Source organism: Malania oleifera, chromosome 7, assembly GCF_029873635.1.
Source record: "Malania oleifera isolate guangnan ecotype guangnan chromosome 7, ASM2987363v1, whole genome shotgun sequence".
Classification (NCBI taxonomy): Eukaryota; Viridiplantae; Streptophyta; class Magnoliopsida; order Santalales; family Ximeniaceae; genus Malania; species Malania oleifera.
The window spans coordinates 49,930,370-49,955,055 of record NC_080423.1 but is presented as its reverse complement, the minus strand read 5'-3'; the positions used below and the strand labels follow the sequence as shown (position 1 = coordinate 49,955,055).

The following is a 24,686-nucleotide window of genomic DNA, read 5'->3' as shown; positions in this document are numbered from 1 at the left end:
AAGAATTGTATGGATTGAATTGTGAATTTTAAGATTCTAACAACTATGATGCTTTGGTCCTAGTAGGTTAAGAACATTGTTGTTTTATTGATGACCATGGCCACTCTTAAGGGTCCATTCAATGTCTGCAACATTTTTGAGTTTGAAGTTAAATGAACTATCACAGAGTGTGAAGATTTCAGGGCAAGTTTCTTTTTTTTTTATTGTCCCAATATTTCTTAATGAGAATTTTGACAAAGGACACTGTTGGTGATCTTCTAAGAAATTAGTCCACCAGGGAACATGTCCAGGCTTCTGGAAGTTCTCCTGTGAGTTTTATGGGGTTTGAAGTATTCCAGCTCAGCAGCATTGTGGCTGGGATGGTGGAAGAGTTTATACAGGTTGAGTTTGTCTTTGCCTTTGTCCTTGAGATTGGGTGATGGGCATGAAGCAGGCGGAAGAACATAATTATGTTGTTGTGCCAGTTGATTCCTCTGCAACATGGAGAGAAGCTCCAAATAGGCCCATGGATAGTTGAAAAAGGAGCTGGGAGTTAGCAGGGGCAGAAGCTAGGGTTCAGAAGAGGACTGAGGTTAGGGAAGGCAGCAGCCGCTCCTGAGACAGCTGCCAGGTGCATGTTACTGTGCTAACATGCGTTTAGAGCAAAACCGTACCCTTTACCTTTACTTTTGTGAGAGACGGTGGCTGAAGGGTAGCTTTTGGTATACGGGATATAGCAATGTAGATGGCCAAACTATGTTGTATTCTGTTGATCTTTTGTCATCTATTTTATGCTTGTACAATAAAAATGTTTCGAATTAGTTTTTTTCTGTTCAAGATGCTGAAACAATTTTTGAATTGGCTGCTAAAAAAGTGAGACCAGTCGTATACAAAGCAAATGAGACAGGAGAAAAAAGAAGCCTGCTTTGATCCTTTGATTTAGCTATAATGGTTACATGCTTGTGGATAAAATGTAATTAGTATGCCTGTTGTTGAAACTATTCTAATTTATAGGGATTAACTCTCTGCATGAATTAAGAGTATTGATTGGGTGATAAGATAGCCAGCTAGGCTAACTTTTTGCTGTTTTTCTTGTACTATTGCCTTGACTGTGGCAATTTTGTGGCAGCATGAATGAACTTTTTTGGCTTTTGTTGTAGGAATTCACTCCAGAGACAGGAAGGTATGATGTCATATGGATTCAATGGTGCATTGGGCAGCTTGCAGATGATGACTTTGTGTCATTCTTCAAGAGAGCAAAGGTAAAATGAACTTTACCATTGAATCGGAAGATTTTTTGCATTGCTAGACCTGCTTTAATTTTGTACCCTGAACTTCTAATGGGGATAGTGCAGTGTCAGTGGGTAAGTGAAAAAAGCAAGTAATGGATATATGGGGATCTTAACTTGGGGGTATTGATGCATCTACTTATTGTTTTCTTATCTCTTTTGAAAAAATATTCTTTTCCTATTAAAAAATGTATGCACTTTGAGTTCAATGCATTGCTAACTCGCGAGTGCTTCAATATTTTCCACTCTTTTTTTTTACTCTTTTCATGGACCATGGCTACCAAAACAACTCATCATCCACTTCCTTATTCTGCTATTGCTCCTCTTTAACACTTTTTATCTAAGTTAAATTTTATTTAGTCTTTTTTCACTACATGAACTCATGTTCTTATTCTTCCCTCTTATAGCACTCTTCATCTCAATTGAGGCAGCCTTTTCTTTTGAATGCATCTAGTGGTATCTATTTCCATTCATGGATTTAAAACTTGAATTGGCCTGGCCAGTCCAATGGGCTCAGACTAGAACTGACACGTGGGCTAGCTGAATGAAGAGACCAGATATGAATTGATTTGGCCCAATGGCTTGGCTGAGTCATCCGAGTCTCTGACTTTAGGAAATAATGTGTTTCATAGTTTGAAAGATTGAATCTTAAACTTTAATGTGAAGTGCCCCACAATTAAACCAAGGCTACATTTGATTATCATTTTTTTAATAGTAAAAGAAGAGTTTTATTTAGAGTAGAGAAAGAACAAAAGGAGCACAAGAAGTCCTCCTTAGAATATAAAAGAACAAAAAACGAACATTATCAAAACAGCACTGCCCTTCAGTCATTTTGTAAATCTGAAAAAGGCTATCCTTTTATACAACCAGCTGCAGAAGCACACAACAAGGCCAAGATCTGACTCCCATCCTAAAGCATAGATGAAGCCATTTTCTTTACTGTGAATATACGTGCATTCCACTCCAACCAAAACCCCCCATAACACAACAAAAAGACTTCACCACTGCAATGCCCTATGATCTCTGCGCCTCCCAAAACTTGAAAAAGAGAGCCAATAAATCCTTCAAACTCTAGATACACGCAATTTTCTCTGAAATAGTGCAAATAAATTATTCCACACTCTCCATGAAAAGGAGCAATGAAAGAACAAATGTGAGTCATGAGATGGATTTTGACGGTCCTTTTAGGGGTGTAAGTGAGTCAAGCCTACTTGCTCATTACTTGGAATCAACTTGCTCTCTAACTCAACTTGACTCAACTTGACTCGAGTGAGTTAGAGCTACTTGACTATGTTAATAGGTCAAGTTTGAGCTTTGTAATACTACTCATGAGCCTAATCAAGCTTAATTGAGCTTTTAATTTTATTGTTATTATTATTTTTTTGATAGTCAAAGAAGATATCATTAATAGAAAGAGAATTTACAAGAGGGAGAACGAGAAATCTCCTGAGACACTCCAAGACTAAACAAAAAACATAAAAAAATGCCCAAGAAAAAAAATCATCTAGTCAACATGTTCCTCCAATCTCTTTGCAGCTCTTGAAAGCTTGCCTCTTTAAAAAATCTATAACACACCACAAAGAGGCCAAATACTTTATTTTTTTTTACCTAAACCAACTCTGATTTAACTTTCCCCATAAAATATTCGAGTATTACATTCCATCCATAAACCCCATAATACTGAGAAAAAGCCACACTTCCATAAAGTTGCCCTGTCCTTTCTTCTATCAAAACTTGTGAAGGATATTTCTAAAAATTCTTCCACCGAGAAAGGACAAACCCAACTTTCTTCCATAATGCCAAAAAGCATATTCCAAATATTCTATGCAAATTCACATTGCAAAAGAAGGTGAGAAGTTCGTGTAACAAAGCACACATACATCGGGAGAGAGATCTTCATGGGTCTCCAAATTTGCAACAAATTATTGGTATTTATCTTACTAAGCACAACCAACCAAGTGATAGCCTTATTTTTAGGGGGAACCTTAGCCTTCCAAATAGAATAGTGAGACAGAATAGTTGGAACCATGGTTTTAAATAACGGCTGTTACGTAGCGTAACGGCTGATACGTAATGGAAATCGGAGGCTCCGAAACCGATACGGGCCGATAATGTGGTTCGGAAAAAATTCACAACCGTAACGGCCGTTGAGGAGACGTAACGGCACGTAACGGCCGATACCCCAACGTTACACGTCGTAACGGTCCGTTACGGACCGTTACATGGCCGACAGCTTGCAGATTCCCTGAAGGCTTTTTGCTGCAGGCAGCAGTGCTGCTTTCCCCCTCTCCCCAGTCCCCACACCTATCTGCCATTCAAAGAGTAAAATGGAAAGTAAAAAACTGACCTTGAAAATTTGTTGGCTGAAGCAATAAGAAGGCTTCACTTCTTCGAAGCCTGAAAGTGAGCACACCGAGCAGATCTACTCATCTTCGCACTTTGCAGCCTTCCAGGACTCGGGAATTGCAAACTTGCAGTTGCAGCAGCTTGGCCAGTCATCGGCGACAGGTTTGCAGCAGCTCCGCCGCCTCTGCGAGTCGCCGATAGCCCGTCGGCACCTTCCTTCGCCAGTCGTCGCAGTCACCACCAGCCAGCCTATCGATTTCAGTTTCGGAGCTTGGAGTCATCGTTGCCGTTTGTGCTTCGCAACCTTCGCTCCTTCGAGGCTCCTCCGAGTCCCCTCCCCTCCCTTTGTCTCACTCGACTCCCCAGCGTATGAGACACTCAACACTCAACACCCACAGCACTAGCTACTAATCTTATCATTATGTTTTTTTTTTTTTTAAATTATATTTTGTTGTAAATTATGTTTGTTAAATTGAATTTAAAAAAAGGGTAATTTAATAGAGTAAAAAATTAAAAATCATTAATAATTATGTAAAATAAAATTTTCTTAATTTATAAATATTTTAATTGTCTTATATTTTTTGAAAGGTAATTATGAAAATCTAATTCCACGACATATTTCCAGTTTATTAATATTTTTTAAGTTTTAAAACATCATTTTGACCTTAAATTTAAAATTAGGTAAAATAAATGCATTTATTTTTTGTTTTTAGTTATCAAATAAAGTAAAAATTGATAACTTAATAAAAAAAAAATTTAACCTAATAGTTAATACATTAATAATTCTGATTTTTACTAATTACTACTGGAATTTGTAGAAAAATTTTATTTTAATCCATATACTGAGAAAATGCTTAAAAAGTTAAATTGTCAATTTGTAATGTATGGATCTCTATTAGTGATGCTATGATGTATATGAAAGTAGAGCAAAAGTCTTTTTTACCTTTAAAATTACAATGTTAATTTCTTACACTTATAAATGAAAATAAAATCAAGTTATAAAAAATAATGAAAATATCTTTTTAAAGATAAAGGAATATATTTTTTTTGTAATAAAATATCTAATATTTTATAATTTTGTTTATTTAAATATAAAAATAATAAACATTATTTATTATTTTTAATCAAATATTATATTATATTGTTACGTAATAAGTATTTAAAATTAGGACTATTTAGTACTTATTATTTAATATTTAATAAATTACTAATTATATTATTCCTGTCATTGCAAGGTTGTAACTTTGTATTTTCTCTATGTTTTGTGTAGAGATCATCAAATTAAGTTTATCAATATGTCACGTGATAGAGGAAATGAGAACTTACCTAGTGAGGATATTGGATGGCATTTTGATACTGCGGTGGATGGTAATAGACATGTTATTATGTGTAAGTTGTGTGGGAAGATAATCAAAGGGGACAGTACACGCTTGAAACAACACTTGGCACATAAAAAAGGTCAAGTAGTTGGATGTTCAAATGTGACCACACAAGAAAGAGAACAAATGATGAAACATTTACAACAGTATGCTGAGAAGAAAAGAGATAAACAAAAAAGGCAAGAAGAAGCAGAAGCGCAAATTAGAGAGATTTTGAGAATTTGAGCGATGAAGAAGACTTGGAAGAAGAAAGTGTGAGATTTGTTCGACAAGAAAGCATATAATCACAACAACAATGGGAAGAGAGACAAAGATTTCGAGAAAGAACAATTGGAAGAGGCAATATTTATGAAGAGGGAGGTGGCTCTGGCAGTGGTGCTACTAGTGGTTTCAATAGAGGAGGAGCTCGATCTTATAGTGGTCGAGAAGCTGGAGGTAGTTAACGACAATGGATCAATCCTGATGCCCCTGAAGCTAGACTAAAGGCAATGGGTCCTATTTTAGAAAGAAGCAAGAGTGCGAAACAACCAAAAATCAACATTAAGTTACTGAAAGGTTTAAGACGTAAATTAGGAAAAACAGTTGGAAAATTCCTAATTTATAATCGGATTCCAGCGAATGTAGCTGACTCTCCATTTATGCAGCCTATGCTTAATATTGCTGTAGAGGTTGGAAAGGGGGTGAAGGGTCCATAACCCTATGAGATATCTGAAATTTATTTGGAGCAAGAGTATCAAGAAATGAAAAATTATATAGCTTCTTTTGCTGGAATTTGGAAGGAGAGAGGTGTAACACTTATGTGTGATGGTTGGTCAAGACCAACTAGAAAACACATTATAAACTGTTTAGTTTATTGCGATAGAGGCACCGTGTTTCATAAATCAGTTGATGCCTCTGATGTGCCAGGCAGAACAGCTGAATATTATTTCAGATAATTTTCTAATTTTAATTGTATATGCAAATAATATTATGGACTTGCATGTTTTTAATTAAATAGTAGTAATTATTGAATTAATAATTTCATTTCAAATTAATGGACGAGGTGGTTGAAGAAATTGGAGAGAAAAATGTTGTCCAAGTAGTGACTGATAATACAGTTGCAATGAAGGCAGGAGGAAAATTATTAATGCAGAAGAGGCCCAATCTCTATTGGATAGCATGTGCAGCTCATTGCATAGACCTTATTCTTGAAGTTATTGGTAAGAAAAGTAACGTGAAGGTCTTAGATGATGTAAGAATAATAAACTCATTTATTTACAACCACACATGGATAGTGAATTTCATGAAGAAATTCACAAATAATAGAGAGTTACTTCGCCCTGCCATCACTCGATTTGCGACAAATTTCATTGCTTTGGAGACTACTGTCAGGCATAAACAAGCATTAAGGGAAATGTTTACATATGATGCTTGGAAAAACTCAAGGTTTGGGATGGCAAAATCAGGCCCAGCATATGATTCAAAGAAAATTATCTTAGGCAAAGAGTTTTGGCAAAATACCTCTGATATAATTAAAGTGTAAGAACCCTTGGTGAAAGTTCTTAAATTGGTTGATGGTGATGAAAAACCAACCATGGGCTTCATATACGAGGCAATTGATAGGGCGAAGTTGGCCATTCAAAAAGATTGCCGGTTTTACAAAGACTATTGGAAAATTATTGACAACCGGTGGAGTTTTCAGTTGCACCAAGATTTGCACGCTGCTGGTAAGTATAAATCAAATACAATTTCTTATTATTTTAACTTTTAAATTATGCATAGTTGCATTACAAAACTATTGATTAATATGTTTCTAAATTTAATTGTAGGGTATTTATGGTGCCCCACCCTTTCCTGAAGTTGTTAGAGAAGTCATGGATGGGGTTAAAAAAGTGATAACCAAGTTGGTACCCGATATAGATACTCAAATTCGGGCTATTAATCAAGTAAGTATTGGTTCCATTAAATTGAATAATGAATTGTTATAGTATTCTGTAATACTTTCAAGAATAATTATTAATACATCTAATTAATTAATTATATTTCACAATCATCCTTTTTACTTGTTAATATATCAAGATAGGCAGGAGACTTTTGGAACCTCGTTGGCTCAAAGGGCAGTGAAACAAACAAATCCTGGTAAATATGGCTATATAGCTAAACAATGGATGAATGACTCTATTTTCTCTCTTTATGTTCAAATTTGACTTTTGAAATATACGTTATACTAACATAAAACTCTTTTTAATTATTCATGCAACTGAATGGTGGATTCATTATGGCTTGTGTGCTCCTGAACTCCAAAGAATAGCAATCAGAGTTCTTAGCCAGACCACATCAGCTTCGAACTGTGAGCGTAATTGGAGTACCTTTAGCCTCATTCATACGAAAACAAGAAATAGATTAAAGCACATGAGACTACAAAAACTTGTTTTCGTATATTACAACATGATGTTAAAGTTAAGACGTATAATGAGAAGAAGCCAACGAGAAATTGAAGAGGGTTTCAATCCTATCAATTTGGACTACATTTTCAAAGAAGATGATCCTTTAAGTCAATGGTTAGAGGAGAGAGAGACACCACTGCTTGATGGTCAAGACAATTCAAATTGGTTAAATGAAGAAGTTGGTGGTACTACAGAAGGAGGTAATCAACCACCAATAAACGCGCATAATGATTCAAGTTAAAGCTTTAACGTACACAAAGTGATGGCAAGCTTGGTTTGAGCCCACCAAGTGATGATGATGGTAATAGTGGTGCTGGAGCTGGGGTTGGGGGGGGTGGCAGTGGGGGTGGTGGAGGCGGCGGTGTAGAATATAATTATGGATATGACACAGGGACATCATTTGCAAGGGATAAACATCCTTCTGATCCTTATGGACTACATGACATACCTAAAAATTATGACTTGAGTATTCCTCCAGGGAGCCAATCTTCACAACCTAGGAGAAGGAGTGCTCGTGGTGACCCTAGTGATTCTACCGAAGATTCATATGGTGTGGTTCGTAGTTTTGGCGACTTTGGTTTAGATGGTTATCATCACAATCATATAGATCTCATCCAGCATATCCACCTTATGCATCTCGTGACTCACATTTTTATCCTAGTGGATCAGGAATCTCAGGATCTAGTGAGTCTTCTTCTACACACTACCCAGAGCCAGCCCCTGCCCCAACTTATGGACATTATTCGGGAGGATTTTCACCACCAGTACATTTTCAAGAGCAATAACGAAATGACACAAACTTGGATTTATTCAACTATGTATTTCCACAAGGATGGGGAGATATTTTCCCATCCCAATCTCAAGATACAGATGCAAATTATGAAGACCCTCCACGTCATTCTTTTTGTTGGTGACATGTGTTATGTTATAATTTTGTAATATTGTATTCATGTATTTTCAACTATTTATTAATATTTGATATTACTCACTTTTTAAATTCATGTATGTGTAATGTGTATATTGAGTATTGAGTCCATTGATTCATTTTTAGTAATTTTTTTACTTTAATTAATTGATTCTTACATTTCTACATATTTTTACTCATTAAAGTAATGAAAATAAAAAAAAAATTTTTTTTTTTTTGTAAACCGCGCACTAAAATTAATATAAAAATCATAATGCCTATTAAAAAGAATTTGTAGGTTGAATGAAAGCCTTCAAAATTCATTAAAAATCATGTATTAATGGATTTCATGCTTATTTTTCGATTTTGGCATGGTTGTGCATGCGTGAAAAAAATTCACGACCGTTACGCCCGCTTCGCGTTACGTAACACCCGCGCTCCCGCGGCCCGCGACACTTGCGACCGTTACGCAACTTTACCCGCGACCGCGATTTCGAACCATGGTTGTAAGACCAACTATGCTATATGAATAGAATGTTAGACAACTAAGAAACAGCATATTTAAAAAGTAAAAGTTTCCTAAATGAGAATACTAAGATGAATTAGCGGTATAATGTTAAAAGATAAATTGCGAAATAAACATATTCGTGGTATGTTACACATAGCTCCTGTAGAAGACAAGATAGGCGAGGGACAACTTAGATGGTTTGGGCACTTGCAATGTAGGTCACATAGTGCATCAATAAGGAAAAGTGAGTTAGTTACCGTAAGGGGCAATTGAAGGAGTAGGGGTAGACCTAAAATAACTTTGAATGAGATAGTGAGTAAGGATTTAAGCCTTGAATTTTTCGAAAAAAATTGTTCATGATCACATAAATTGGAGGAAAAGGATTCATGCAGTTGACCCAACCTAGTGGAACTCGAGGCTTGGTTTTTTGTTGTAGTTGTAGAGCACCTATGAGGAGGGGTGAACTAGTCATTATTTCTGACATAAAACAGGGTAGGGATAGGTCTAAAATAGCTTGGAATGAAGTAGTGAGGAAAGATCAAATAGCCCTTAATCTAATAGAGGGAAATGCTCTTGATCAGGTGAATAGGCAGAAAAGGATTCATGTAGCCAACCCCACCTAGTGGGACTCAAGGCTTCCTGCTGCTGTTGTTTTTGTCGTTGTATGGTCAACAACTTCTAGGTTATCCTTTAACAAGGATCTTATTTTCCCCGATGTTAAAGGAAATTAATTAAGAAAGAATGAGAAGGTATAAAAGCTAGAGAACAAGATGCTCTCCAACAAATAAAATAAATAAATAAATAAACATTAAAAAAGAAAAAAACAGCTGCCCCACAATCACTCTGCAAATCTGCCAAAGATACACCCTAAGACATCCCAACCGGTAAAGCGCAAAGGGAAGTAAGAACAACCACTCTATCCCATACCTAATAGGAAGTCGTGGCATGATCAATGAAGATTCTAGCATTCTTCTCCAATTGATGATGTTCAAATAATAGCATAGTGAGAACAATGCACATCATTATTTTGAAATTTCAGTAGGAAGAAATAAGGAAAGAAATACAACATGGGGGCATGGCATCTTCCAACAACTTAAAGAAAACAACAAAAGAAAAGAAAAGAAAAAGAGAAACGTCTCAGACTCTCAGTGTACAGTACTTTTCCTCTCCAGTTTTACCAAACCCCTAAAACATCAGCAACAAAAAAGCATCTATTGCCCAAGAAGTCATCCCCATCTTGCCAGCAAAAAAGAGAAACGTCTCAGACTCTCAGTGCACAGTACTTTTCCCTTCCAGTTTTACAAAACCCCTAAAACATCAGCAACAAAAAAACATCTATTGCCCAAGAATTCATCCCCATCTTGCCAGCAAAATACAAGAGCCTGCACCAAAGCTGCAGACTAGTCAACTGGCAATGAAGGAATAAGGGCTAATGTATCATATTAGAAACAAGCAAATCCCACAAATATCTGGACTGATTGATTTATTAGGTATCCTCACATGCAATAAGCCATTAGCCTTAATTACTTAATTCTATTAGACAGCATGCAGGTGAAAGCCTTAATCTTAGAGGAACATAGCCTCCCAAGTTACATTCTTGAAAGGGAAAGAAGAAGTCATAACTTCAACAAATGCATCAAAAAATTTTAGATGAGAATGTACCAAATCTAAACTAACCACACGAGTATGCATATCATGCAAAAAATGAGGGGCACAAAAATAAAAAACTACCACTAAACTAGCATTTTATCTACCTCTCTCTCAATAAGATTTCAAAAGAAATAGAAATCTCAAAATATAATCACCCTATAGAGAATAAAAAGAAGCAAAGGGAGCATTATGCATGGAAAGCAATACGAACGATGGTCAAACAAAGGTGACAAAGAAGGTGACTCTATTATTCTCTTGCCCCTTGTTTGCTTTTGTGCTTCATTCATTTTAGCTGCTCAGACTCACTTGCCTCGTGTTAATTTTAAAACACTCTGCTTCTTTGTCTTCCAAGAGTTCATCCCCTAACCTATCATTCGCGCCTCTCCGTCCTTGAGGAGGAAGGATACATTGAAGAGGAGATGGTACTGAGAAATCTATAGGAAAGCCCTAAGGGACCTGCTCCGAAGGGTCAAACCCAACCTAGTCCATTTTATGGTGCTGCAACACACACCGGCAAGAGATCTCGAGTATTAAACCCTTTGCCTCCCTCTAGTGTGGCTCTAGTGGAAGGAGGTTGGAGCTCTTGTCTTCGTTTTCATTGTTCCAAAGGGGTTCATCACTACCTCCAACAACTTAGCTACCATCCCACAAAAGAGGCCTCAACAAATGCTCCTAAGAGTGCTTATCAAAGGTTTTGGTGCAGCTATCTCTTCAACTTGGTTTTTTTACTCTCTTTTCTTCTTTGATATCTTCACATTTCTTTGTTTGAGTAACCCTCTTTATTTTCAATATACTTCCTTTAAGCTGGCACAATCCTCAATACAGCTCTGGAGCAACATGCAATGGATAAGAAGTGCATGTCCTCACCAGTGTCATTTGGGCCTTGAGAGTTGACAATGACAAGTTACACAACCTTTCCAAGAATACCCTAGTCGCAAAAGTCAAGACCTTCGAGAAAAGGAGGCACGGGCCATGGTCTCCTCAGAAAAGGAGAAATGGCCAAAGGCAAAAGGTGCCTAGGTTAAGGTAAAGGAGGCTTTGGCAGGCACTAAAGAAGCATAGGTGACAAAGTTAGAAACCTCCTAGGCTTATCAAGATGTACTAACCAACTACAATGACACTGAGTGTACCAATGATTTTGAAGTTTGTAGAAGCTGGTCATGAAAGCACTATGCTCAGGAAGCATCTTCCTCAAATTCTCAAATGAGCTTGACCCTCTCACCATCAAGTGAACAAATGACAACGAAGTGCATCCCTTATTGCTCCAACTAAGGTGCAAGTTCTTGAAGCTGCAGACCCATGAGGAGGAAGTTGCTACCATAGATGTAGCTCCCTATCACTCAAATTTTTGTGTAGTACATCTTTTCTTAGCTCTTTTACATTTTTAACCTATGAGGTATTGATGAAATCACGTTTCTTCATCCCCATTTCTAGTTCGTTTTTTCTCAATGTTGCTCCATTTACCAAGGCTCCCCATTCCAACATGAGGCCTTTGGAGCTTTAAATACTAACCCACCCATCCCCCCACTCTAGATTCATTGAACATGGGAGAATTTAACTCTAACATGATTCCCAACTCTGGACTCCTGGCCCTGGGGAGGACTTGGATCTAATTCTAATCCAACTCACAACTCTAGGCTATTGACCCTTGGACGAGTATAATTCTAACATGACTCCCAACTCAGGGCTCATGGTCCTTCGAAGGATTTAATTCTAATATAACTCCCAAATCTGGACTCGTAACCTTTGGAAGGATTTAATTTTACTCTAACTCCCATCTTCAAGATCATGGCCCTCGGAAGGATTTAATCCGACTCCCAATTCTATGCCCATGACCCTTGGGAGAATTTAATTCTAATTTGGCTCCCAACTCCATGCTCATGGCCCTTAGGAGGATTTATTTCTAATCTAACTCCAACTGACTCATGACCCTAGGAGGATTTAACTCAAATCTGAGTCCAAGTTTTGAGATCATGACCATTGGGAGGATTTAACTCTAATCCGACTCCCAAATTCAGGTTTACGATAGGATTTAAATCTAATTATTAGTTTTGAAAATTAGTGCATAACACCATTATGGTCGTTACATAACGATATTAGTGGCTTCTGAGACCATTACAAGGCAATATCTCGAAGGTACTCCCATTCACAACTGTATCAGCCGTTAAAGGACATAGGGGCCTACTCAAGTCAAGCTGAGTCAACACATTGAGATACTCGAACTTGACTCAACTCATAGATGTTAAGATTGAAACTTGACTCGAACTTGATTGATCTCAAAATTGTTAAACTCAAACTCGACTCGGCTTCAAGTTCAACTCGATTAAGCTGGATTTGGTTATAAATTAATATTAAATACACATAAAATATATGTAGTGCACATAATGTGAAGTATATTCATAAAATATATATTAATAGACAGAAAACTGTTCTCTTTCAAATGGATTCCAACATTGGGAGCCCTTCGAATTTTGGAGAAGTCAGGAAGAAAGAAGTCTCGTTGTGTTTTGCTAAATAATGAGGTCCACTGGTTCCAAGAACAGATGTCAGAGATCTGGTGACAGAATACTAAATTCCCATGGATTAAGCAGATAAAATTTCCAGGAGGTTTGTTGATTGTCAGATTTACGTCAAACAAATTTGGAAGAATGATCACAGTTGAAAAACTGCTGTATTTAGGGGGACTATTTTCACTAAGAATCCCAGAGGGCAAGAAAGCCTCAGGTTGGTGGAGTTTTTTGCAGATCGTTGAAAGGAGACATAGATTGCTTGAAAAGAAACCACTGAAAATTCCTGGGCATGGAGTGCAGACAGTGTGGTTCTACCGATATAGGGCAAAGAAATGGAATGGATACGACACTTACGGGATTACCCAACGAGCTTAGTTATGCAGAGATCATAAAGCATGGAGCAGAGCATGATCAGAAAAGGAATTTCTCTGGTGAATCCTGCCAGATAATTGAGAAAGGTAAGACTATTTTTGGAAAGAGAAAAATTAGGGGAGAAAGTATATTGGGCATTATTGAAGCCCAGTTCCTTTTCAAATTTTGAAAGCTCTCCACCTAAAACTATTGGTTCAATTAGAAGATTGAAAATTTTGAAAGTGGACAAATAGTTTTATTTCACTCACTTTGGGCCAGGAGGTCTTGTTTTGAAGCCTGTTTTCCCGGAAAGCCTAAAAAATTCCAAGTGGGCTGGATCAGTGGGCCTATTGTGGGTGAAGAAAGAAAAATCTAGTTCGAGTAAGATTCCAGGAGGTAAATAAGATTCTCACTTGCCAAAGGCAAAAGTGAGCAACAAGATGGAACATTTGTAGTCCTTCGCCAATCAAGGGGGATTCTCAGATAGCATCGCAAGAAAAATGTAAAACTTCTTGTTGACGTCTCACTTCATGGAGAGAGGGTAGTAGCAAATAATGTAGAATCTTCAGATATGGAAGAAGCGGTAAAAAAGAACAAGATCCTTCAAGCAAAATTTTGTGAGGCCAAACAGAGGTGCATTTTGCAGGACTTCGATATTGAATTGGAATACTGGTTAGAGGATAATAATGATTTGCTTTTGGAACAGATTTGGGAATTTGAGGACGTGTGTATGAGCTCTTCTCAGTTGAAAGCTTTGAATAAATCAGAGATTACTTAATGCCTGAAAAGGTGTGGAAGCGTAATCATGAGGCAAAAGGCCACCTCTCAGGAAATAGAGAAGAGTTTTTATCTGTTCAGGTCAATCAGAAAGTTACAGTAAAGAGAACAAGGGGGAAAGAGTTGGCTAAGGTTGTCAAGTCAGTAACGATATCATAGCAGTTGGACAGAGATTGCCTTCAACCACCTCCTGAAAATGCTCAAACAGAAATTAATCTCATTAATTACAACTTTGATCATTTGAAAGTCTTAAATGTTGGGGGGCTTGTGCCTTCTAATACTGGCCTTGGTTTCATTTGTTCTCCTACAGATAATTCTAATCCTTTTTGTGATTTTTTTTTGGGGGCTAAAAGGGCGAACTTCTTATGGAAGACCCTGGCCCATCTAGAATTAGAAAAGGTATTCTACCTATTCCTACCTAACCCATTTTTTCTTCGAACAATTTATGCCTTACAGAAGATTCTAATAGGAAGGGTTGTGGGTTTAGTTGTGAAGGCGGTGAGAGAGACAATATAGACCTGCTTAAACTCCTCGGGGATCTAGGGTTGGAACTTTTAGATCATGCTAGAAACCCAGTGAAGGTGGGCCTTAGTCCTAGAACTTATGCAAGAAGGAAAAAGAAAGTTCAGCAATAGCTTAAAAATTTGGTTACTTCTATTAATTACAAGGGCAGAAAAGGGGTTGGCAAAGGGGGGGAGCGAGTTAAATTATGAAGCTTGTTGGTTGGAACATAAGAGAGCTAGGAGGGTTTAGGGAGAGGAGTTTGATAAAGGAAGTCATGGATGCATACTCTTCGGATATTGTCCTTATCCAAAGACTAAATTGAAAGAGGTTGATAGGGGGGGGTAGTTAGGAGTATATGGGGGGGAAAGTAGTCGGGAGCTAAGGCATCCTAGTTATGTAGGATTCTCAAAGTATTTCCAAGCTGGACACTTTGTCTAGTTTTTTCTCCCTTTCTGTGTTATTTGAAGTTAAAGGGAGGAGTCAATGGTGGCTTTCCATTGTGTATGGGCCTACTAGACCAACTCTTAGGAGTTTTTTTCTCTTTGGAGGAGTTGTATTATGTTTTTGGTTTCTGCTCCCCTAGGTGGATTATGGGAGGTGATTTTAATGCGGTGAGATTCACCAACGAGAAGAAGGGGGTGGTAGAGTAACAGCTAGCTCGCAGAATTTTGATTTGCTTATCAGGGACTGTGGTTTACTTGGGGAATGCTTTGTTAACTTGGTCTGTGTGCATTTTTTCCGGCGGGGGGGGATGGGGGTGGGCGGCAAACTTGACAGGTTTTTGTTTTTTAGCAAGTGGGAAAAAGAATTTCCAAACCTTTTCTCATTGTGTTCTTCCTAGGACTACATCTGACCATTTTCCAATCCTATTGAAATCTAGAAAGGTGTCTTGGGGTCCTACGCCTTTTAGATTTGAGAATATGTGGCTGGATCATGCAGCCTTCAAGCCTTTGGCTTGGAACTCTTGGGGAGAGGAATTGGAAAGGGGTTGGGGTGGCTTTCGTTTCGTGAGAAAGTTGAAACACCTATAGGAGAAATTGAAAGTTTGGAATAAGGAGGCATTTGGTGACATCCATATTAGAAAATCTAACATCTTAAGTGAGTTTACTTCTCTGAATAGGAAGGAGCAAGATTGTAATCTTACAAATAGTGAGGAGATTAGGAGAGTTTCCCTGGAAAATGAGTTATAAGATATGATTATTCAAGAAATGATGAGTTGGAGACAAAAGACCAAATTCAAAACGGTTGAGGATGGTGACTGCAACTCTTTTTTCTTTCATAGACTAGCTAATGGGAAAAGAAGTAAGAATTCGATTAGGGAGTTAGATGTGGAGGATGAAAAAGTATCTAATAATCAATGTCATATTGCTTCTATTATGACCAATCTCTTCCAAAATTTGTATTTGAGGGAGGATCACTATAAGCCGATGACAGAGGGATTCTAAGAACCCTATATCTGCTGATCAAATGTGTGGGTTAGAGAGACCTTTATGAGGAGGACGTTAGGGGGGTGGTTTTTGGGATGGATAGGGATAAGGCTCCAAGACCGGATGGTTTTAACATTGCTTTCTTTCAAAAGTGTTGGGATATAGTAAAGGAGGAGGAGGATCTATTGAAAGTTTCAAGTGATTCATTTTATAATGGAATCCTTAGTAAGAGTATTAATTCCTCCTTTATAGCCTTGGTTCTAAAGAAATCTAATTTTATAGAAGTGGAGGATTTTAGACCTATTAATCTTGTCTCTAGTGTGCAGGTTGAGTGTGGTGCTTGATGATGCCATCTCTAACGCTCAAAGCTCGTTCGTTGGAGGGGAGGGAGATAGTGGATGCTATTTTAGTTGCCAATGAGGTGGTGGAGGATATTCATAAGAATACGAAAGGGGGGTTCGTCTTTAAACTAGATTTTGAGAAAGCCTACGTTAGAATGAGTTGGAGTTTTTTGGATAGAGTTTTTAGGAGAGAGGGTTTTGGTGTGCATTGGCATTGTTGGTTCAGGGGTTGTCTATCTAATGTGTGGTTTTCGGTAATTGTGAATGGTATGGCTAAATCTTGGTTTGGTACTTCGAGGGGTATTAGACAAGAAGACCCTTTATCCCCTATTTTGTTTGTTCTTGTAGCAGATGTTTTGTGTAGGATGGCGGATAGGGTAGCGGAGAGGGGTTTGGTTAGAGGTCTAGAAATGGGGAGAGAGGGGGTGGTGGTATCGCATCTCCAGTTCGCTAGTGATACCATTTTCTTTGTAGATAATCATAGTATCTCTTATGGGAGTATTTTGGGTATTCTTCATATTTTCAAGAGGGTGTCTAGGCTCAAAATAAATATGAGGAAAAGTGGTTTAAAGGCTATGAATGTTCTAGTTGAGTGTGTTAGGAGTAGGCTAACAAAGTGGGGCTAGTGGGGTGTGGTATTTTGTAGTGTCCTTTTTATACTTAGATGTCCCTTTGGGGGTTAACCCTAGAGCTGCAGATTTTTGGAACACGGTAGTGGAAAGGATGATGAAGAGATTAGATGGTTGAAAGGGCGTCCTCTTTTCTCTTGGGGGTAGAATTACTTTGATTCAGGATTGTCTTGCTAGCATCCCATTATATTTCCTGCCTATATTTATGATTCTGGTGGGGACTGCTAACAAGCTCCAAAGGATCATGAGAGAGTTTTTGCGGTCCCACGGGTGGAGTCATAGGGATCATTCAGTGAGTTGGAATGAGGTTCGTAGATCAAAAAAGGAGGGGGGTTTGGGTCTTGGCAAGTTGGTGTCTAAGAACACTTCTCTTCTAGCTAAATGGCTATGGCGCTTCCCTCTAGAAGAATCATCCCTTTGGCATAAAGTATTAAGTTTGGGATGGATGAGAACGGGTAGGATACCAATGCTAATTTGAGATGTTCTTTAGGGAGTCCGTGGAGATCCATTTCTTGTATTTATCCTTCTTTCATCCCTCACACTAAACTTGAAGTGGGCAGGGGATATCATATTCGTTTTCAGAAAGACCATTAGCTGGGAAATTCACCATTTTCTACTTCTTTCCCTTGTCTATTTCATCTCAGTTTTGAACAAATAAAGCCATTTCGTTTTTTGTTCGTGAATTGAGTAGTCCTTTAGTTTCCTAGAATCTTCATTTTGGGAGACCTCTGAACGATAGGGAGGAGACAGTGGAATTGTCATCTTTGTTATTTTTATTGAGTGGGAGTAATCTTTCTTCAAGGAGGGACGTTTATTCTTGGTCTTTGGACTAGTTAGGCGTATTTTCTTGCAAATTTTTTCTTAATTTTTGATTTGTTCCAACCATGGTTTGAAATCGCGGTAGCGAGTAATGTCGCGTAACGGTCGCGAGTGTCGTGGGCCGCAGGAGACGCGGGTGTGGGAAGCGGGCGTAACGGTCGTGAATTTTTTTCCAAAATCGAAAAATAAGCATGAAATCCATTAATACATGATTTTTAATGAATTTTGAAGGCTTTCATTCAACCTACAAATGCTTTTTAATAGGCATTATGATTTTTATATTAATTTTAGTGCGCTGTTTACAAAAAAAAAAACATATTTTTTTTATAATTTACATTACTTTAATGAGTAAAAAGATGTAGAAATGTTAGAATCAATTAATTAAAGTAAAAAAATTACTAAAAATGAATCAATAGACTCAATACTCAATATACACATTACACATACATGAATTTAAAAAGCGATTAATATCAAATATCAATAAATAGTTGAAAATACATGAATACAATATTACAAATTTATAACATAACACATGTCACCACCAAAAAGAATGACGTGGAGGGTCTTCATAATTTGCATCTGTATCTTGAGATTGGGATGGGAAATTATCTCCCCATTCTTGTGGAAGTACATAGTTGAATAAACCCAAGTTTGTGTCATTTCGTTGTTGCTCTTGAAAATGTACTGGTAGTGAAAATCCTCCTGAATAATGTCCATAAGTTGGGGCAGGGGCTGGCTCTGGGTAGTGTGTAGAAGAAGACTCACTAGATCCTGAGATTCCTGATCCACTAGGATAAAAATGTGAGTCACGAGATGCATAAGGTGGATATGCTGGATGAGATCTATATGATTGTGATGATAACCATCTAAACCAAAGTCGCCAAAACTACGAACCACACCATATGAATCTTCAGTAGAATCACTAGGGTCACCACGAGCACTCCTTCTCCTAGGTTGTGAAGATTGGCTCCCTGGAGGAATACTCAAGTCATAATTTTTAGGTATGTCATGTAGTCCATAAGAATCAGAAGGATGTTTATCCCTTGCAAATGATGTCCCTGTGTCATATCCATAATTATATTCTACACCGCCGCCTCCACCACCACCACTGCCACCCCCCCAACCCCAGCTCCAGCACCACTATTACCATCATCATCACTTGGTGGGCTCAAACCAAGATTGTACTCACTTTGGGTACGTTCAGGGCTTGAACTTGAATCATTATGTGTGTTTATTGGTGGTTGATCACCTCCTTCTGTAGTACCACCAACTTCTTCATTTAACCAATTTGAATTGTCTTGATCATCAAGCAGTGGTGTCTCTCTCTCATCTAACCATTGACTTAAAGGATTATCTTTTTCGAAAATGTAGTCCAAATTGATAGGATTGAAACCCTCTTCAATTTCTCGTTGGCTTCTTCTCATTGTACGTTTTAACTTTAACCTCATGTTGTAATGTACGAAAACAAGTTTTTGTAGTCTCATGTGCTTTAATCTATTTCTTGTTTTCGTATGGATGAGGCTAAAGGTGCTCCAATTACGCTCACAGTTCGAAGCTGATGTGGTCTGGCTAAGAACTCTGATTGCTATTCTTTCGAGCTCAGGAGCACACAAGCCATAATGAATCCACCATTCAATTGCATGAATAATTAAAAAGAGTTTTATATTAGTATAACGTATATTTCAAAAGTCAAATTTGAACATAAAGAGAGAAAATAGAGTCATTCATCCATTGTTTAGCTATATAGCCATATTTACCAGGATTTGTTTGTTTCACTGCCCTTTGAGCCAACGGGGTTCCAAAAGTCTCCTGCCTATCTTGATATATTAACAAGTAAAAAGGATGATTGTGAAATATAATTAATTAATTAGATGTATTAATAATTATTCTTGAAAGTATTACAGAATACTATAACAATTCATTATTCAATTTAATGGAACCAATACTTACTTGATTAATAGCCCGAATTTGAGTATCTATATCGGGTACCAACTTGGTTATCACTTTTTTAACCCCATCCATGACTTCTCTAACAACTTCAGGAAAGGGTGGGGCACCATAAATACCCTACAATTAAATTTAGAAACATATTAATCAATAGTTTTGTAATGCAACTATGCATAATTTAAAAGTTAAAATAATAAGAAATTGTATTTGATTTATACTTACCAGCAGCGTGCAAATCTTGGTGCAACTGAAAACTCCACCGGTTGTCAATAATTTTCCAGTAGTCTTTGTAAAACCGGCAATCTTTTTGAATGGCCAACTTCGCCCTATCAATTGCCTCGTATATGAAGCCCATGGTTGGTTTTTCATCACCATCAACCAATTTAAGAACTTTCACCAAGGGTTCTTGCACTTTAATTATATCAGAGGTCTTTTGCCAAAACTCTTTGCCTGAGATAATTTTCTTTGAATCATATGCTGGGCCTGATTTTGCCATCCCAAACCTTGAGTTTTTCCAAGCATCATATGTAAACATTTCCCTTAATGCTTGTTTATGCCTGACAGTAGTCTCCAAAGCAATGAAATTTGTCGCAAATCGAGTGATGGTAGGGCGAAGTAACTCTCTATTATTTGTGAATTTCTTCATGAAATTCACTATCCATGTGTGGTTGTAAATAAATGAGGTTATTATTCTTACATCGTCTAAGACCTTCACGTTACTTTTCTTACCAATAACTTCAAGAATAAGGTCTATGCAATGAGCTGCACATGCTATCCAATAGAGATTGGGCCTCTTCTGCATTAATAATTTTTTTCCTGCCTTCATTGTAACTGCATTATCAGTCACTACTTGGACAACATTTTTCTCTCCAATTTCTTCAACCACCTCGTCCATTAATCTGAAATGAAATTATTAATTCAATAATTACTACTATTTAATTAAAAACATGCAAGTCCATAATATTATTTGCATATACAATTAAAATTAGAAAATTACCTGAAATAATATTCAGCTGTTCTGCTTGGCACATCAAAGGCATCAACTGATTTATGAAACACGGTGCCTCTATCGCAATAAACTAAAAAGTTTATAATGTGTTTTCTAGTTGGTCCTGACCAACCATCACACATAAGTGTTACACCTCTCTCCTTCCAAATTCCAGTAAAAGAAGTTATATAATTTTTCATTTCTTGATACTCTTGCTCCAAATAAATTTCAGATATCTCATAGGGTGATGGACCCTTCACCCCCTTTCCAACCTCTGCAGCAATATTAAGCATAGGCTGCATAAATGAAGAGTTAGCTACATTTGCTGGAATCCGATTATAAATTAGGAATTTTTCAACTGCTTTTCCTAATTTACTTCTTAAGCCTTTCAATAACTTAGTGTTGATTTTTGGTTGTTTCGCACTCTTGCTTCTTTCTAAAATAGGATCCATTGCCTTTAGTTTAGCTTCAGGGGCATCAGGATTGATCTCTTGTCGTTCACTACCTCTAGCTTCTCGACCACTATAAGATCGATCTCCTGCTCTATTGAAACCACTGGTAGCACCATTGCCAGAGCCACCTCCCTCTTCATAAATATTACCCCTTCCAATTGTTCTTTCTCGAAATCTTTGTCTTTCTTCCCATTGTTGTTGTGATCGTATGGTTTCTTGTCGAGCAAATCTCACACTTTCTTCTTCCAAGTCTTCTTCATCACTCAAATTCTCAAAATCTCCTCTAATTTGGGCTTCTACTTCTTCTTGCCTTTTTTGTTTATCTCTTTTCTTCTCAGCATACTGTAATGTTTCATCATTTGTTCTCTTACTTGTGTGGTCACATTTGAGCATCCAACTACTTGACCCTTTTTATGTGCCAAGTGTTGTTTCAAGCGTGTAATGCCCCCTTTGATTATCTTCCCACATAACTTATACATAATAACATGTCTATTACCGTCCACCGCAGTACCAAAATGCCATCCAATATTCTCACTAGGTAAGTTTTCATTTCCTCTATCACGTGACATATTGATAAACTTAATTTGATGATCTCTACACAAAACATAGAGAAAATACAAAGTTACAACCTTACAATGACAGGAATAATATAATTAGTAATTTATTAAATATTAAATAAGAAGTACTAAATAGTCCTAATTTTAAATACTTATTACATAAAAATATAATATAATATTTGATTAAAAATAATAACTAATGTTTATTATTTTAAACTTAAATAAACAATATAAAATATTAGATATTTTATTACAAAAAAAATATATTCCTTTATCTTTAAAAAGATATTTTCATTATTTTTTATAACTTGATTTTATTTTTATTTATAACTATAAGAAATTAACATTGTAATTTTAAAGGTAAAAAAGACTTTTGCTCTACTTTCATATATATCACAACATCACTAATAGAGATCCATACATTACAAATTGACTATTTAACTTTTTAAGCATTTTCTCAGTATATGGATTAAAATAAAATTTTTCTACAAATTCCAGTAGTAATTAGTAAAAATTAGAATTATTAATGTATTAACTATTAGGTTAAATTTTTTTTTTATTAAGTTATCAATTTTTACTTTATTTGATAACTAAAAACAAAAAATAGATGTAAACATTTATTTTACCTAATTTTAAATTTAAGGTCAAAATGATGTTTTAAAACTTAAAAAATATTAATAAACAGGAAATATGTCATGGAATTAGATTTTCATAATTACCTTTCAAAAAATATAAGACAATTAAAATATTTATAAATTAAAAAAAATTTATTTTACATAATTATTAATGATTTTTAATTTTTTACTCTATTAAATTACTTTTTTTTTAATTCAATTTAACAAACATAATTTACAACAAAATATAATTAAAAAAGAAAAAACATAATGATAAGATTAGTGGCTAGTGCTGTGGGTGTTGAGTGTTGAGTGTCTCATTCGTTGGGGAGTCGAGTAAGACCAAGAGAGGGGAGGGGACTCGGAGGAGCCTCGAAGGAGCGAAGGCTGCGCAGCACAAACGGCAGCGATGACTCCAAGCTACGAAGCTGAAATCGAGAGGCTGGCTAGTGGCGACTGCGACGACTGGCGGAGGAAGGTGCCGACGGGCTATCGGCAACTCGCAGAGGCAGCACAGTTGCTGCAGACCTGTCGCCGGTGACTCACCAAGCTACTGCAACTGCAAGTCTGCAATTCTCGAGTCTTGGAAGGCTGCGAAGTGCGAAGATGAGTAGATCTGCTCGGTGTGCTCACTCTCTGGCTTCGAAGAAGTGAAGCCTTCTTATTGCTTCAGCCAACAAATTTTCAAGGTCATTTTTTTACTTTCCATATTACTCTTTGAATGGCAGATGGGTGTGGGGGCTGGGGAGAGGGGGAAAGCAGCGCTGCTGCTTGCAGCAGAAAGCCTTCAGGGAATCTGCAAGCTGTCGGCCATGTAACGGTCCGTAACGGACTGTTACGAGGTGTAACGTTGGGGTATCGGCTGTTACGTGCCGTTACGTCTCCGTAACGGCTGTGAATTTTTTCCGAACCGCATTATCGGCCCGTATCGGTTTTGGAGCCTCCGATTTTCGTTACGTATCGGCTGTTACGCTATGTAATGGCCGTTATTTAAAACCATGGGTCCAAGGTATTGAAATCTTGGTGCTATTGATTTCTTTGTTATCAAGTTTAACTGTCTCCAATGTTCCTCCTACTATGATTGAAATTATATTTCATATATTCTATCTTATTTCTACTTATCTTAAAGCCTCTAGATTCTAAAAATTTTCTCCATAATTCTAACTCAGGTTCTACTCCACCCCTAGTTTCATCAATCAAGACAATGTCATCTACAAACAACATGTACCATGAAACCTCATTTTGGATACTCCTTGTCAGTTCATCTATCATTAAAGTAAAAAAATAAGGGCTCAAAGCAGATCTTTGATGTACACCTCTTGTGATTAGAAATTTTGTAGTCTCTCCACCTGTAGTTCTAACATTGGTCATTGCTTCATCATACATATTTTTGATGACATTAGTGTACCTAATATATATACTTTTTTTTTTCTCTCTCTCTAAAGCCTACCATAGTACTTCCCTTGGTACCATATCATACGCTTCCTCTATGTCAATAAATACAATATGCAAGTTCCTTTTTTTTTTTCCTAAATGTTTTCATTAATCTTCTTAAAAAATATATAACTTTTGTAGTAGATCTTTCAGGCATAAAACCAAATTGATTTTCTGAGACCTTCATTTCTAATCTTAATCTTTGTTTTATCCTTTCCCATAATTCCATTGTATGACCCATAAGTTTAATTCTATGATAGTTATTATAATTTTGTATATCTCTTTTATTTTTTTGTATAGGTATTAAAGTCCCTTTTACTCCATTCATCTGACATTTTCTTAGTTTTTATAATTGCGTTAAATAAATTAGTTAACTATATAATTCCGTAATCACCTAGGCATCTCCAAACTTCAATTGGGATGTTATCTACTTATTTGGTCCTATAGCTTTTCCATTTTTCATTTTTTTAGTGCAAATTTAACTTCATTAACTCTAATTTTGCAAATAAATCTTATATTTTTAGCCTTTTCCTCATTTCTCAATTCTAAGTTTAAGCCTTTTACTTGGTTTTCATTAAATAACTTACTAAAGTAACTTCATCATCTTTCTTTTGTATCTTCTTCCTTAACCAAAACAATATCATCATTATTTTTTATTCATTTTACATTACTTAAGTCCTTATTCTTTCAGTCTCTAGCTCTAGCAAGTTTAAATGTCTTTTTGTATCTAATCTAGTGTACAAATTATTAAATGATCTATGTTTAGCTTCACTAACGACCTTTTTTGCATGTTTTCTCGCCTTTTTATACTTTTCAAAGTTTTCCATGTTTCTACATTTTTGTCATGTTTTATAC

The 24,686-nt window shown here is 36.7% G+C and overlaps 1 protein-coding gene across 1 annotated transcript in view; it reads left to right on the top strand.

The window, feature by feature from the left end:
* LOC131159887 (alpha N-terminal protein methyltransferase 1) overlaps positions 1 to 24,686 on the top strand; it is a 98,665-nt gene that overhangs the window by 42,777 nt on the left and 31,202 nt on the right. The window contains exon 5 of the mRNA XM_058115099.1: positions 1,140 to 1,241. Within this exon, the coding sequence (XP_057971082.1) occupies positions 1,140 to 1,241 (102 nt within the window). The remainder of the gene's footprint in view (positions 1 to 1,139; positions 1,242 to 24,686) is intronic.